The 14,255-nt window shown below is 48.4% G+C and overlaps 1 protein-coding gene across 1 annotated transcript in view; it reads right to left on the reverse strand.

Annotated features, from left to right (window-relative positions):
• The window catches only part of PKD1L3 (polycystin 1 like 3, transient receptor potential channel interacting), an 82,218-nt gene that overhangs the window by 38,757 nt on the left and 29,206 nt on the right, over positions 1–14,255 (reverse strand). Inside the window, exons 12-22 of the mRNA XM_081274732.1 lie at positions 13,310–13,430; positions 11,168–11,309; positions 9,877–10,053; positions 7,984–8,129; positions 7,170–7,349; positions 6,240–6,371; positions 4,004–4,186; positions 3,361–3,485; positions 2,203–2,329; positions 1,132–1,263; positions 144–366 (exon numbers count right to left, since the gene is read on the reverse strand). Of these exons, the coding sequence (XP_081130858.1) occupies positions 144–366; positions 1,132–1,263; positions 2,203–2,329; positions 3,361–3,485; positions 4,004–4,186; positions 6,240–6,371; positions 7,170–7,349; positions 7,984–8,129; positions 9,877–10,053; positions 11,168–11,309; positions 13,310–13,430 (1,688 nt within the window). The remainder of the gene's footprint in view (positions 1–143; positions 367–1,131; positions 1,264–2,202; positions 2,330–3,360; positions 3,486–4,003; positions 4,187–6,239; positions 6,372–7,169; positions 7,350–7,983; positions 8,130–9,876; positions 10,054–11,167; positions 11,310–13,309; positions 13,431–14,255) is intronic.

Raw genomic sequence — 14,255 nt, forward strand, 5'->3', positions numbered from 1 at the left:
CTTTTCCCCTCATGGCTTCTGATCCTCACAATTAAAACTGAGATGCCTGGGAGGGTCCCCAAGAAGAGGACATAGGATTGGGAGAATAAGGGGGAGTCATTCCTGAGAAGCATCTCAAGAAATAGCTCAGGGATCAGGGTTACCTGGAGCAGACACTGGTGGCAAATGAGTTTGGGCATCATAGCTGGTCTTGTTGGGGTGGTAGCCATAGCCCAGGCTGAGTGTGAGTGGGATTCTGGGTCTGCAGTGCAGCTGGATGCCCAGAGCTGCCTCCTTTGATGTCACGTTCACCCACAGAGCTTCAGAGCTAGTCAGGCTCAACACAGTTGGCTCACTGTGTCCTTCCACAGGCCGGGGCAGCAGGATCTGTCATCAGAAACAATCAGATCAAGAGAAGGAAATGCCAGCCAGGCAGCATGAGGGCTGCAGTGCAGAACCGTGCAGGGCAAGGCCCTGGGAGCTGAAACCAGTTCTGCTTGTGGTGTTAGTTTCCTATGGTTTCCACCGCAGATGACCACAGACCGGGTAGTGTAAACCAATGCAAATTTGTTATCTCATGATCCTGGAGACCAGAAGTCTGAACTCAGCTTCACAGGGCTAAAATTGGCAGGGTTGGTTCCTCATCAGGCTCTAAGGGAAAATCCACATCCTGGCCTTTTCCAGCTTCACGAGGCCACCTGCATCCCTTGGCTTGTGGGCCCCTGCCTCATGTCACTCCAACCTCTTGCTTCTGCTATCAAATCACCTTTTCCTCTGGGGTAGTCAATACCCACCTCTGCTCACTCTTATAAGATCCCTTGTGTTTCCACTGGGCTCACTTAGTAATCCAGGCCAATGTCCCCTCCTCAAGATCCTTAACTCAGTCACATCTGCAAAGTCCCTGGGAACATATTCACAGGCTCCAGGGATAAGGTTTCATATAACCAAGAAAACTTGCTATGGACCCAAATGTTGGTAAATGATCACATATTTGTAGTTGCAAGTTAAACACGATGGTTAAGGTAGGGTAAGGATCATTTTGAATAATTCTCTTCTTTAACCACTGTTTTCATAATTGGACAATTTTTGATCCTTCCAGGTTGGAAAATGAAACAGAGTGCCATCTGGATCTGACTGCACTTCAACTTCTACCTCGATATTCTCCGGTAGGTTCTTTACAGGGAGGAGCTGTCCACTAGGGCTGGTCAGACGAAGGTCACCGACAGTTCCGCTGACATCAAAGTGACTTCCAGCCTGGAAGGGGCTCTTTGGGAAACTCATCATCTGAAACCAAGAGCAGGGAGCATTGGCTAAAGCCTGGAGGGGCTGGAGGTAAACAGTTCCTTCATGAATGATGAAGTCCTAAGAGGGCGCAAGTAGCCCTTGCCCTATGGGTGGTGGGGGGACCTTGCCTCAGCTGCTGCTTTTCAAGGTGTGTTTCTGGCCTCCGAGGGTGGCCCTGGAGAGCTCAAATCAGACTTGCTTTGGCTGAGCAGTTACTAGACTATAAAACCATCCAAATCATCCTTCCCTCAAAGGCAGTATAGTCTGACCGCCATATTTTGAGTTCTGCTCTATAGATTCAACTCACTGTGGATCAAAAGTATTTTTTTTAAAAGTCACATCTGGACTAAACAGGTACAGACTTTCTTCTTGTCATTATTCCTTATAATACAGTCTAACAACCATTTACGTAGCATTTGCATTGTACCAACTATTACAAGTAATCACATTTGATTTAAAGTACCTGGGAGGATGCGCATAGATCTCGTGCAAATACTATGCCATTGGGCATCCACAGATTTTGATATTCACAGGGAGTCCTAGAACCGGCCCCAAGGACACCAAGGGATGACAGTCAGTCTCTAAGGGGAAGACTGGTCTGCTCTCTCTAGGTACAGGGAGTTGGTAGTCTCCTGGGCCTTAATTTGGGGATGGGAAGGGCCCTGGTCTTGCCAGTTCCTAGTTATGGAGCTCAACCTAGAGAGCTCTCTTTCCAACGACTATTGGAGAAACAGGAAGGACTTGGGCATCCAGAGCTGTAGGACTGAATCTCAGCTCTACCCCTTACTGTGACTTTGGCAAGTCTTTGAACCTCATCTATAAAACAAGAATAATATATTATGTGACTGACAGGGCTGCTAGCCACATAAACGAGCAAACACCGTGACAGCACTTTGTGAACTCTAAAGGGCTGACCCAAAGAGGTTATTGCTATGTTACCCTTATATCCACGGGCGACTGGCTGCCCTCTGTAGAGAAGAGGGGGGCCACAGCAGGCAGAGTGAAGGCCACAGAGTTAGCAGCAGCAACGTGCACTGGGGAGCCTTGCAGACTCTGAGGGTATATTCTGGCCACAGGATGGAAAAAGACAGAGGAGAAAGTCAGGAAGATTCTACACCTTCTGCCCTGTAGGGAGTCCAGCTTTACCAGCAGAGAGGGCAGCTATATTTTGATGCCTTTAGAAAGTTCTACATGTTTGAGCCAGTAGATGTGGCATCAAAGGCATCTGGTCCCCTGTGCTGGACTGGAGACTCCATGAGGACAGAGCTTTGGCCAGGTTTTTCATTGCTGTACCCCTCAATTCCTACAACAAATATTTCTGAATGAGTAAATAAGCACAGATGTAGACATTTGTCCAGGTTTATCTCCCCCACCTCCCTCAACCTTTCATGTCATAGGCTCCCAGCCCCATCTTTCCTGGTCATTGACCTTGTCCCATTTGAACAGAGGGGGACCTGGTTTCAAATCCTAACTCTGATCTGGATGCTGCTTTGGAAACTTCCCCTGGGGTCCAAGAAAGCAACCTCAGAACAAGAACCCAGGAGAGCAAGGCTGACTGGCATTTGGTGCAGGGAAACACAGCGACACCTGCAGCATGCCCTGCAGTCAGGTGGAGGGTTAGAGGGGGAAAGCTCCCAGTGCTGGGCCAGTGTTGGGTGAGAGATGAGTCCCCCATGGAGAAAGGCCCGAGGTGAGTGTGTCTTGAATCCATGCAGGTCTTTCCTGGCTGGCACTCCGGGACATGAGATCCCCGTGGATTCTAGACAAGTTGGGTCAGCCCCATTCACTCATCCACCTTGCCTGCATACCTCTGATATGAACTTCTCTTGGTGTTCACTCAGGTGGCTCTAACCCTGGGCTTGGCACTAGATGCCTCCCTTCCTGACCTGTATAAATACTCACCAATGTGAGAGGGACATTCTCTAGGTACAAAGACCTTCTCTAGGTACAAAGCCCTCCTGGGTCTAAAGCCCATCCCTTATCCAAACCCCAGGTCTGGTCTCCTAGGCCTGCTGTCACAGGGTCTTGGGATGTAGGTGTGGAACGAGTGAGGTTAGAGCATGAGGTTTTGGGGGGATGCACAGTGCAGCTGGTTACCTGTTTGTGTACACAGAGATGGCAGGGGTGGTCAGGGTGGCTGGAAGGCCCCCGGGCAGTGTCCCCAGCAGGAGGGCAGTCTGAACATGCTCTGCAACCCTGAGAAGCTGGGGCACTGTGGCAGTCTGAAAAGGGAAGCCAGAGAATATCATTATGGAGTGTGGTCCTGTAACACCTATGGTGACTCTCAGCAAGCTAGTGTGGGAGCTCCGGCAGGGACTAGGGAAGGACAGGAGAGTGAGGGAGAAAGATGGCTCTGTCAATGGTAAGAGCAGGCACTTATATAGATTCCAAATGCCTGGCTTGAAATGGAGGTGCAGAGAGTATAGGTGACTTGGGGCGGTCACATGTTGTTAAGGAGAAGTGCTGGGACTCACAAAATTGTGTAACCAGCCCCATAAGTGACAGACAGGATTCAAACTCAGGCTGCCTGGTTCCGGGGTCCATGCTCTACCTACTGTACCACAGTGCCTCCCAGAGGTGCTGCTCTCTGGAACCTTTCTTCTAGCTCCTTGAGAAACACTTTAACCTCTGTGCCTCAGTTTACTCATCTGTAAGGTAGGGAGAAAGATCCACCTACAACTGCGAGTGTGAGCTGGTCATGCAGAAGGTGTAAGGTCGGCATCTGGCCTAGGACACCCACCTGGCTACTGTTGGTCTCTATGGGCTCTTCTGGTCCATTGCTCAAGGAAGCTTCCAGTACACTGCCCACAGCTTGAAACAGGTCTCTGGTGGCTGCCTGGTGCCTCTGGTCATCAGGATGGGCCTTAGTACTCATTGTCAATATGGCCTCACTGGCATGCTGCAGAGCGCAGCTGGCCTCCCACTGGTTCATTCAAAGAAGGAAAAGCACCATGAGCCCTGCCTGCAAGGGACTATCCCCCGTGCCATTCTAGGAAAAGGGATGCAGTGAAGGAAAACAAGGCAGGGGCATAAGCCAGGAAAAAGCTGGTCAGGCCCATTAAATAAGCTACCTATAGTTCTAACTTGAGACCAGGACCTTCCTCCTTACAAGGCTCTGAGTTCTTCCAGAAAGTAGCCTGGTCTGCCTCTGAAGCCTTCCCAGAGGGTGTCACACAGTGACCTGCATGGGTGTGCAGTAGGCATGCAGTTACATTTGCTGACTAGGTGGATGAATGGAGGTTAGATGGATGGATGGGTGGAAGAAGATGGGTGGGTAAGTGTGGGTGGGTAGGAAAACACCCGGAGAGTGAATGAACGGATGGACATAGTACTTCTTCCAATATTGTAATTATACATGGATTTGTGAAATTATTTGTTTAATGTCTGGCTTCCATAGTAGTCTGAAAGTGCCAAGAAGGTAGAGTTCATGTGTGTGAGTTGCTGAATTCTCCATGAATTCAGTACCTGGCATACAGCAGACAGGAAACATTTGTTGAGTGGGTAAATAAATTAATGCACACAAGGAAGGATGGATAGGTCCATGCATATACATATGCACACAAACAGATGGGTGCAAATGGTTGTGTGCATGGAAGTGACCCATCAACAGCACCACAGCCCCTGTAATTAAGAGCAGCCTCCCTGACTCCAGGCTGGGGGATTCAAGGAGACAGCCCCTGCCAGGTGGGGTGGGGCAAAGCCAGGGGAGTTCTTCCCTCTTTCTGTTTGGACATAACCTGGGAACCAGGTGCTTTGATTTGAGTTCTCCAAGCAGCAGATCTCAAGTCAAGGATCTGAGAGCAAGCAATTTATTTGGAGGTGATCCCAAGAAACATTGGTAGAAGAGTGGAGAAATGATACAGGAAATGATACAGGCCCTGGGTTCGATCCTCAGCACCACATATAAATAAATAAATTAAATTTTAAAAGGTATATGTCCAACTATAACTAAAAAATAAATATTAAAAAAAGTAGTAGAAGCCAGGGTGATCAAGCCTGTTGCCTGGGGCTCAGTTGTACTGGGAGTTACCCATCAAGAGGGCAGGGAAGCTGGGGTAGGGGACACTAGACCCGTTAGTCACTGAGCAATATATGAATTCCCTGCCATGTGGGCAAGTTGGAAAGGTTCTGAGGTCAGGCCCCTGGGCTAGAAAGGCAGGGAGCTGGAATCTGGATGTCAGGCTGGCCTGCACTGAGGGCAGGGACAGGGTGGGTCCACAGTAGTATCTGGAACATATCCATGGTGCCCAAAGATGAATGAGATCCAGCCACTCCTCAAGATGCTCACCAGTGGAGAAGATAATGCTAAGTGAAGTTAGCCAATCCCCAAAAACCAAATGCCAAATGTTTTCTCTGAAATAAGGAGGCTGATTCATAGTGGGGTTGGGAGGGGGAGCATGAGAAGATTAGACAAACTCTAGATAGGGCAAAGGGGAGGGTGAGAGAGGGAGAGGGCAAGGGGGTAAAAAAAGATAGTAGAATGAGATGGACATCACTACCCTAAGTACAGGTATGAAGAATACATGAATGGTGTGAACATACTTTGTATACAAGCAGAGATATGAAAAATTGTGCTCTATATATGCAATATGAATGGTAGTGCATTCTGCTGTCATATATAACAAATTTGAATAAAAATTTAAATATATATGTTTATAAAAATTTAAGTAGGAAAAAAATATATAACCTCAAGTTATAATGTGAAAAGATCTAGACAATATCATATAATAAAGTCTCCAATCCTAAAAAAAAAAAAGATGCTCACCAGTAGGTGGAGGTTGAGGGTATGGGTAGACAGACCATCACACCCAGGGTGAGACACAGGGGGCTGCTGGAGGGATGCCTTCCTTTGTACCACCCACGCAGGACCCTTAGGAAGAAGGTGGCAGGAGCCTTGGCATACTGGGAGAGCCCTGTGACTGAGGGACCTCTTTGACTCCTGCCCTGAATCAGCTCAGTGGATGGAAACGTCTTACCTGGGCCAACGAGGTGAGCTCCTTACTGTTGCGGGTCACCTCCCTCAGCACCTCAGCCAGGCCCTGCACTCTCTGCATGTCCTCCAGGTTGGTGGCAACCATGGACAGCGACTCCAGCACATGCTCTCTGACCTTGGCACAGGGAAGAGAGGCATAGAGAGGTCATGTGATTCTAGAGACTCCAGGAAGGCATTTCAGGAAGATCCAGGGTCAGAGAAGTGACCAGGTTCATCTGGGTCTTCCAAAGCCCCCCAAACCTGCATTTGCCTCACAGGATGTGTGGAAGGCAGGATAATGGCCTCCCAAAGATGTCCTTATCTTAATCCTTGAAACCTGAGAACATGTAACCTTGCATGGTAAGAGGCATTTTGGCAAAATCACTTTGCAGATGGGATTAAATTAAGACTCCTGAGATAGGAAGGTTATTCTGGGTTAACAGATGGGATCAATGTCATCTCAGGGTCATCTCTTTATAAGAGGGGAGGCAGCAGGGTCAGTTAGAGGAGATGGGTGAGAGAAGATGCAGCAAGGAGCTGTGAGCCATGGACTGCAGGTAGCCTCTAGGAGCTGGAAAGGCCAGGAAATGGATTCTCCCCAGAGCCTCCACAAGGGGCAGCCCTGTGTGGGTATGCTTAACCTAGACCAAGTCACTTTTCTCCTCTGGGCCTTGTTTTTATCATCTTTAGTATGTAGGGCCTGAAGTGATGCACTCTAAATCCCCTCCCCATCCCTGAAGCCTGCGACTCTGTAACAGTGAGCAGAGAAAGGCTATCAATAAAAGAGGCATGGCCTTTTTGTGTCATCAGAACAACCAGAGTGGGAGGTGATATCAACCACTGGGAGACACTAAAGGTCTCTCCACCGATCCATGAACCCCACCCTTGCCCCAAGTGGCTGAATGCAGATCCTGGGTCCCCCAGACCCAAGTACCTTCCTTCTGACATCCATTCTCAGAGGCTGCTTGGAGCCCTTGCCCTGGTCCTCCTGGTCCAGTATGGAGGATACAGACTTGGCCAGCTGGAGAAGCTGTTCAGGGCCATGCTCGCCTTGCAGAGAGGTGGTGATCGTCTGGAGTGCCACATCTCCAACACGTATGTCACTGAGACCCACCTGACCAGGAGACCAGGAACAGGCTCAGGTCAGTGGTCCTTGTTTGAGAACCTAATGCCTGAAGTCATGGGTCTTTGTGTGAGGAAACATGGCAGCCTGGCATGGGGCTCTTGGGCACTTCCTCAGGCTGGAGCACAGCCAGGCCTGCTTGCATCAGGCAACTGATGGCCACCAAGACCAGCTCTGGGCAAGCCGCTGCCTCTTCTCTAGCTATCCTCTTCAACTGGCTCTCAGGACCTTCCATCTCCTCCTGGCTTCTGACCCTTGAACCTTTCTCAGGACTTTATCCAATTTCTGCCCTGCATTCTTGCTGACTATCTTGGTTCTCCTTCCTCTGAACTCTCTGAAGGTGCTGGCCTAACTCATGCCTGGGTCCTTCTACCCAACCCTCCCCTGCTCCCAAGACTCTACCCCTATTCTGGCCACTAAGTGAAAAGATCTGCTAGGGCAGGGGCCATGTCCACGTGCCTGTGGCTATATCCTTGAGGCAGGGCACATAGAGGATGCTCTGTGAATATTTGTTGAAGGAATGAGTGAATCAGTGATTCCTCTGGCCAAGCCCCTCAGCCATCCCTGTGGCGAGGTCTAGATGGGAAGAGGAGGTTCTTAGTCTTAGTTTAATCCCACCACCCACCTTAACAGTTGCATGGGTCTGCTGTCTGTCCCCCGCCTGGTTTGTGACAGAAATGACCACTGTCAGCACAAAGTCATTGTTTTCTTTTCCAAGTGGTAGATACACAGATGGGAGTGCTTCTTCGGGGCCACAATGTAGGCAGAAACCTGGAAAATGGGAAAAGGGGGGCATCTCCAAGCCTCAGGAAAGGTGAGGCAGCACTCTGGGGTCCCACATTTTCAGGGAGAAAATAGCCAAATATACAGATACATTGTCCTAAGTAACTGAAGGCTACTGCAATGTTGGAATTGTTTTTCTAAAATCCATGAAAAACAGAAAAAAAAATCCCCTGTTTATAGCCTTTTAAAATAAATTAAAAGTGTTAAACCAAATTATACCAAATAGAAAAAGAAGGAAGGGGAGGCAGGGGTGTGGGGGTGGGAAGAGAGAAGAAAAGAGAACTTAGCTCTAAACATACCCAAACTCCCTCAAATGTCCCTTCCTTTACAAAGCCCCTCCCCAGCAGCTGTGTCAAATGGTGCCCCAGCCACACTTGTCTTTGTTCATCAGCTTCCCTCACTTCTAGATAATAGAGATCATGAGGTCAAGGGTGTCCTCCGTTTGTTCACTGCTGAATATCCAGGACCTAAAACAGAGCCTCATGTTCAATATATATTTATTGCAAAAAAAAAAAAAAAAAAGAGTGAGCGAATGAAAATCCTTTGTACCTTCCCTGGGTCCCACCAATCACCAGCTGCTGTATAGTGTGCAGACAATCATGAAGTTATTGATGTGTGATTAATCCCTCGGTTTATGTGGTCACACCCGTCTACCTTCTTGCTCACCTGTGTGGGGGTAGGGTACTAAGGGAATAACCAACTGGAATTAGAGCAGCTGTCCTGGCCTCTCCCTTTGGGGGATGCCAGTTGTAAATGAAATCCCACTTTGCTTGGAATATTTCCTTGCAGGCTCAGACCCAGTCACAGCCCTCTTAATAGCCGTGCATTTCCACATCTCTTTGGCAGGGCGCCCCTTAAAAACCACTCCCCTAGACCTCAAAAGAGCTTATATCCACCTCTCTCTAGTCAACATATGGCATTTATGTCACAGTGGTGTCTGTAGCTGGATATTGGAGAGAGTCTGAGAAAAACTCACGGTGCCTAGGTTTGGAGGAAAGATCCAATTCAACTAGAATACTTTTAGAGCTCATTAGAGGGTCACAAAATTCCCAGGCCTGCCAGGAGGAAATAAGGGATCAGATGAACCCTCCCAGGACCAGCCATCACTCAAATGGGAGAATAAATGGAGAGTGGGCTGTCCAACCCCCTGCTCATGCCCACTGTGATCCTGGATGTGAGTTGTTATGGCAATGGGTGACTGCAGGGTTTTATGTAATGTGGATGGGGTCTTCAATGTTTGTCACCTGTAAACCTTTCAAAAATGTTCTCCTATCAGCTGAGCCTGTCCTGTGACATCACCCATTTCCCTACTATCACCTGCAAAGCAGGGTCAATGAAATTGTGAAGACTCTGTGAACCAGACCATCTGTCTTCTTGAGAAGCTCCAGGCTTTCAGAGTCACAGCTACCCTAGTGTCTGGGCATGGTGTCCTCATACGGCCCCACCTGGTCATCTTCTGGTATCCCTGTTCATTTCACCCTTTCAATATCCCGTTTCTATGGCAGAGGTTTTTGGGTCTCCATGATAGTAGGGGAGCTACTGTTGGAACCTGCTTCTCATGTCTCTGTGGGGTCATGGTTGGATCCATACCTTGCGGGTAGAGGTCAAGGTTTAGGGGACCCTCACCCTGTTGACCTCTTCAACCCATAGAATACATTCTTTGCAGCTCCCAGAGAGAGTTCTTGGTGAGAATAAGCCCAGGAACTGAGGGCAGAGCAGAGTCCATGGCTGGTACCTGATTCCAGACAGAAGCAGTACTCCAGGGGGCCAAGGGACTTGGAGGCATCACAGAGAATGGAGAAGCGTGTCAGCACAGTGCCCTCCTCTGGGGCAATCTCACAGGTGGGCACCTCGGGGAGAGGCAGAGTGCTGATCACGTAGGCGTCCTCCCCATAGGTGTCCCTGGTCAGTGCTGAGGAGTGAAGACATATGGCGTTTAGGGAGCTGCGTTTAACAAGCTCCCCATGGTGCGTCAAGATCCCAGGGGAGCTTGTGAAACACACAGATTCCTGAGCCTCCACTCCAGGCCCAGAGCCCCAGACCTCTCTGGAGATTTTGGGAAACCCCAAAATATTCATATCTAACAACTTGCCCTGACCCAGGGATCTCAGGGAGTAACTGGGCAGAGGTAGAGGAAGAGAATCAGTCAGATCTGAGCTGCAATTCCAATTCTGCCAATTACCATCCAAGGGATCTTCCACTTGAACATGATCTTATTACAGGCAAGTTTGTCATCTGTAAAATGGGGTCAATAATAATTTCCTCACAGAGGTAGCATAACGAGGAAGACTACTGGGAAACAATGTCTTGCTCAAGCTCTCTGCGACAGCAAGGGTCGGAGCCAGGATTGAGAACAGGCTAATCCCAGAAGCCTGACTCTTTTGAGGCCTCTCAGCACTGGGAAGAGCCCTCAGTTGACCTGTTTCAAAAGACCAGTTTTCAAAAGGAGTATCTGCCTGCAAGAACTGGGAAAAGGAGAATTTTAATCAATTACAATTAATTCCACGGTCTAAATTCAATTTGGATGGCCAGGGTTAGACTCCAGAGTGTCCATTTAATGGGTACACCAGTTTCTCCCAGAGTGGGTGATCTATGAGCCACTTTAGAAAATACAGAATCAGAGACATTCTTCCTGAAAAGAATAATCAACAGATTTTTTTGTATTGTTTTGTTTTTGAGACTACATTTCCCACCCAGGGCTTGATCTAAATGAGCATCTCTGAACTCTCCTGACAGGACACTCAGGTTGCACGACCCCAGAACAACCTGCTCATCCCACTGGGGTCCTCCCATGCCACCTGCATAATAGCAATCCCGAGGCAGGCCCTTTTACCATCCCCAGCTTACTTGGGAGAAGACTGGGGCATGGAGAGGATAAATCCTTTGCCCAGTCTCCCGGGTAGAAAGACAGAATCCCACAGTGGTGGAATTCACTCTAGAGCCCCCGGCTACCCTGAATGAAGCCCCATATTATGGTTTCTGGTTTGTTTTGGGTCCCTAACAGCAAGTGGAAGGGTAGTTCACACCTGTGGCTCGGATCCTGATGACCTCGCCCCAGGTCCGCAGGGAGCTGCTGTTGAGTGACAGGGTGGAGGTGTTGCTCTGGAGCAGGACTAGAGAACGCAGCCAGAATCCTCTGAGTCTGCAGGCAGCTGGGAGGGGCTCCGCCTGAAAAAGAGCCATGCCCAGGGTCTCTGGGAGTCAGGCCACTGGGCCTCCCCAGGAGAGTGGCATCTGACCCAGAGGGGGGCTTTCAGGTTTCTGTCTGATGAGCGGAGGGCAGGCACTGCTGGCTTTCTGGAGGCTGCACAGCCTGTCTTCAGCCTTGTTAGGCTGTCTGTCTTAAGTCCACTGGAAGCGGAGCCTGGATGAGGGGCTTGTGTAGTGAGGGAGACTCTCTGGGAAAACCAGCAGGGGAGGCAGGGAAGCAGACCAGGGCAGAGAAAGAAATGAGGAAAAGAAGAGGTTTGAGGGGCTGTCCAGCCTCAGCCTGGCCCCATGGGGAGTTCTGGAGCAGAAGGGACTGTAGAAACTGCCTGCTTTGGGCAAGGGGGCTGGGCTGTCAGATTCCCCACATGAGCCAGCTCTTGGCCAACAGCCACCGCCCAGCAGTTGGGGGATAGGTGCACCAGCCTGGAAGGGGACCTTGGCTGGGCACCACTATATCAGCCAAAGTGCCTCCTAGAGTCTTTTTTTTTTTTTCCCATTCTAATTTGTTATATACCACAGCAGAATGTAATTCAATTCATATTACACAGATAGAGTACCATTTCTCATGTCTCTGGTTATACACAAAGTAGAGTCACACCATTTGTGTTTTCATACATGTACTTAGGGTAATGATGTCTGTCTCATTGCACCATCTTTCCTACCCCCATACCCCCTCCTTTCCCTCCCTCCCCTTTGCCCTATTTAAAGTTCATCTGTTCCTCCCATGTTGCCCCCAATCCCCATTATGAATCAGCATCTATATATCAGAGAAAACATTTGGCATTTGGTTTTTTGGGACTGGCTAACTTCAGTTAGCATTGTATTCTCCAACTCCATCCATTTACATGCAAATGCCATGATTTTATTCTCTTTTAATACTGAGTAATATTCCACTGTGTGTATATATATCACATTTTCTTTATCCTTTCATCTACTGAATGGTATATAGGTTGGTTCCACAATTTAGCTATTGTGAATTGTGCTGCTATAAACATTGATATGGCTGCATCACTGTAATATGCTGTTTTTAAGACCTCTGGGTATAAACTGAGGAGTAGGATAGCTGGGTCAAATGGTGGTTCCATTCCCAGTTTTTCAAGAATCTCCATACTGCTTTCCAGATTGGCTGCACCAATTTGCAGTCCCAAGAGTAATATATGAATGTTCCTTTTCCCCCACATTCTCGCCAACTCTTATTGTTGTTTGTATTCATAATAGCTGCCATTCTGACTGGAGGGAGATGAAATCTTAGAGTGGTTTTGGAAATCCATATGCAACAAATGAAATTAAGCCCCTATTTCTTACCATGCACAAAACTCAACTCAAAGTGAATCAAGAACCTAGGAATTAAGGAATTAAGCCAGAGACCCTACACCTAATAGAAGAAAAAGTAGGCCAAAATCTCCATCATGTCAGAAAGGCCCTGACTTCCTTAATAAGATTCCTTATAGCACAAGAATTAAAATCAAGAATCAATAAATGGGATAGATTCCAACTAAAAGGCTTCTTCTCAGCAAAAGAAACAATCAGTGAGGTGAATAGAGAGCCTACAGAATGGGAGCAAATTTCTACCACACACACATCAGATAGAGCACTAATCTCTAGGATAAAAAAAAAAAAAACTCAAAAATCTTAACACCAAAAAAAAAAAACACCCCAAAACAAACAACCAAATCAATAAATGGGCCAAGGAACAGAACAGACACTTCTCAGAAGATGATATACAGTTAATCAACAAATATATGAATAAATGTCAACATCTCCCACAGTCTTTGATCCTTTGCACCTACTCGGCCTGCTGACCAGTCCCTCCTGTGCCTCAGTGGCATGTCCTCCAGCCCTCCTGACTGCTGCACTGGCTCCGTGTGGAGCTGACCCACTTCTCAGTACTGGACATTCAACACAGGTCTGGTAAAAAAGGGAGATGGTTTCCTGTGAGTGGTTGTCAGCATCCTCACCTTATCTGGGGCAGGGTCATCTAAGTACCAGCTGAACGTGGCCACTGAGGCATCGCCTCCCAAGGTGACCCTGAGCTCAAGGTCTTCGCCAGCAGTCACCAGGCGACAGTTCTTCTCACAGCTGAAAGGGAGAAAGAGGGCGAGGAAGCTCCCTGGGTGTGGCGGCCGTGGGATCTTCCCAAGTCCTTTGAGAAGGTGGGCAGTGGCCTTTTTCCAGATGAGACGTGGAGTAAAAGCCACGGCTGCCCACCTCTACCAAGGACAGCCTTGTTCTCGCCTGGAGGGCTCACGGCCTCACTGAACTTTCATTTTGTTCACTGCACAGAGTAAAGTCGTGGAAAGTACAGGCAGCTGAACAGAACCCCGGGTTCAAGTCCTGTCCTTGCCACCTAGGAATGGCCACCTCACGCAAGTCACGAAACTCTCTCAGCCTCATCTGCCAAGTAAGGGGATAAGACCCATCAATTTCTGTGATTCTCCTTTTTAAGATTTATTTACTATGTATGTAGTACTGGGATCAAACTCAAGGGTGCTGAATCTCTGAGCTATACCTCCAGCTGTTTTTTTATTTTTATTTCAAGATAGGGTCTCACTAGGTTGCCCAGATTGACCTTGAACTTGCTGTCTTCCTGCCTCAGACTCCCAAGTAGCTGGGTTTACAGGCATGCATTATTGCAATTCTCTGAGTTCTAATAATAGGAAATAATGCTGTGGTTTCATAGCACATGTGCATGCATAAATCATGTTCCTGGGTGTTAGTGCATCAGATTCTTATAGCAGCCCTGTGGGTGACACTTCAGTATCCCCAGAGCACACACAGGCTCAGAGAATTGATGTCATTTTCCCAAGGTGATACACCTCCTAAGTAGGTGATGGAACCCCCATGTCTTACCTGAACCCTGGGTCTTCTCTGTAATGCCCTACTCCCTCCCTGGAGCCCCTGAGA

Source organism: Spermophilus citellus (assembly GCF_964194105.1).
Source record: "Spermophilus citellus genome assembly, chromosome: 18".
NCBI classification, from domain to species: Eukaryota; Metazoa; Chordata; class Mammalia; order Rodentia; family Sciuridae; genus Spermophilus; species Spermophilus citellus.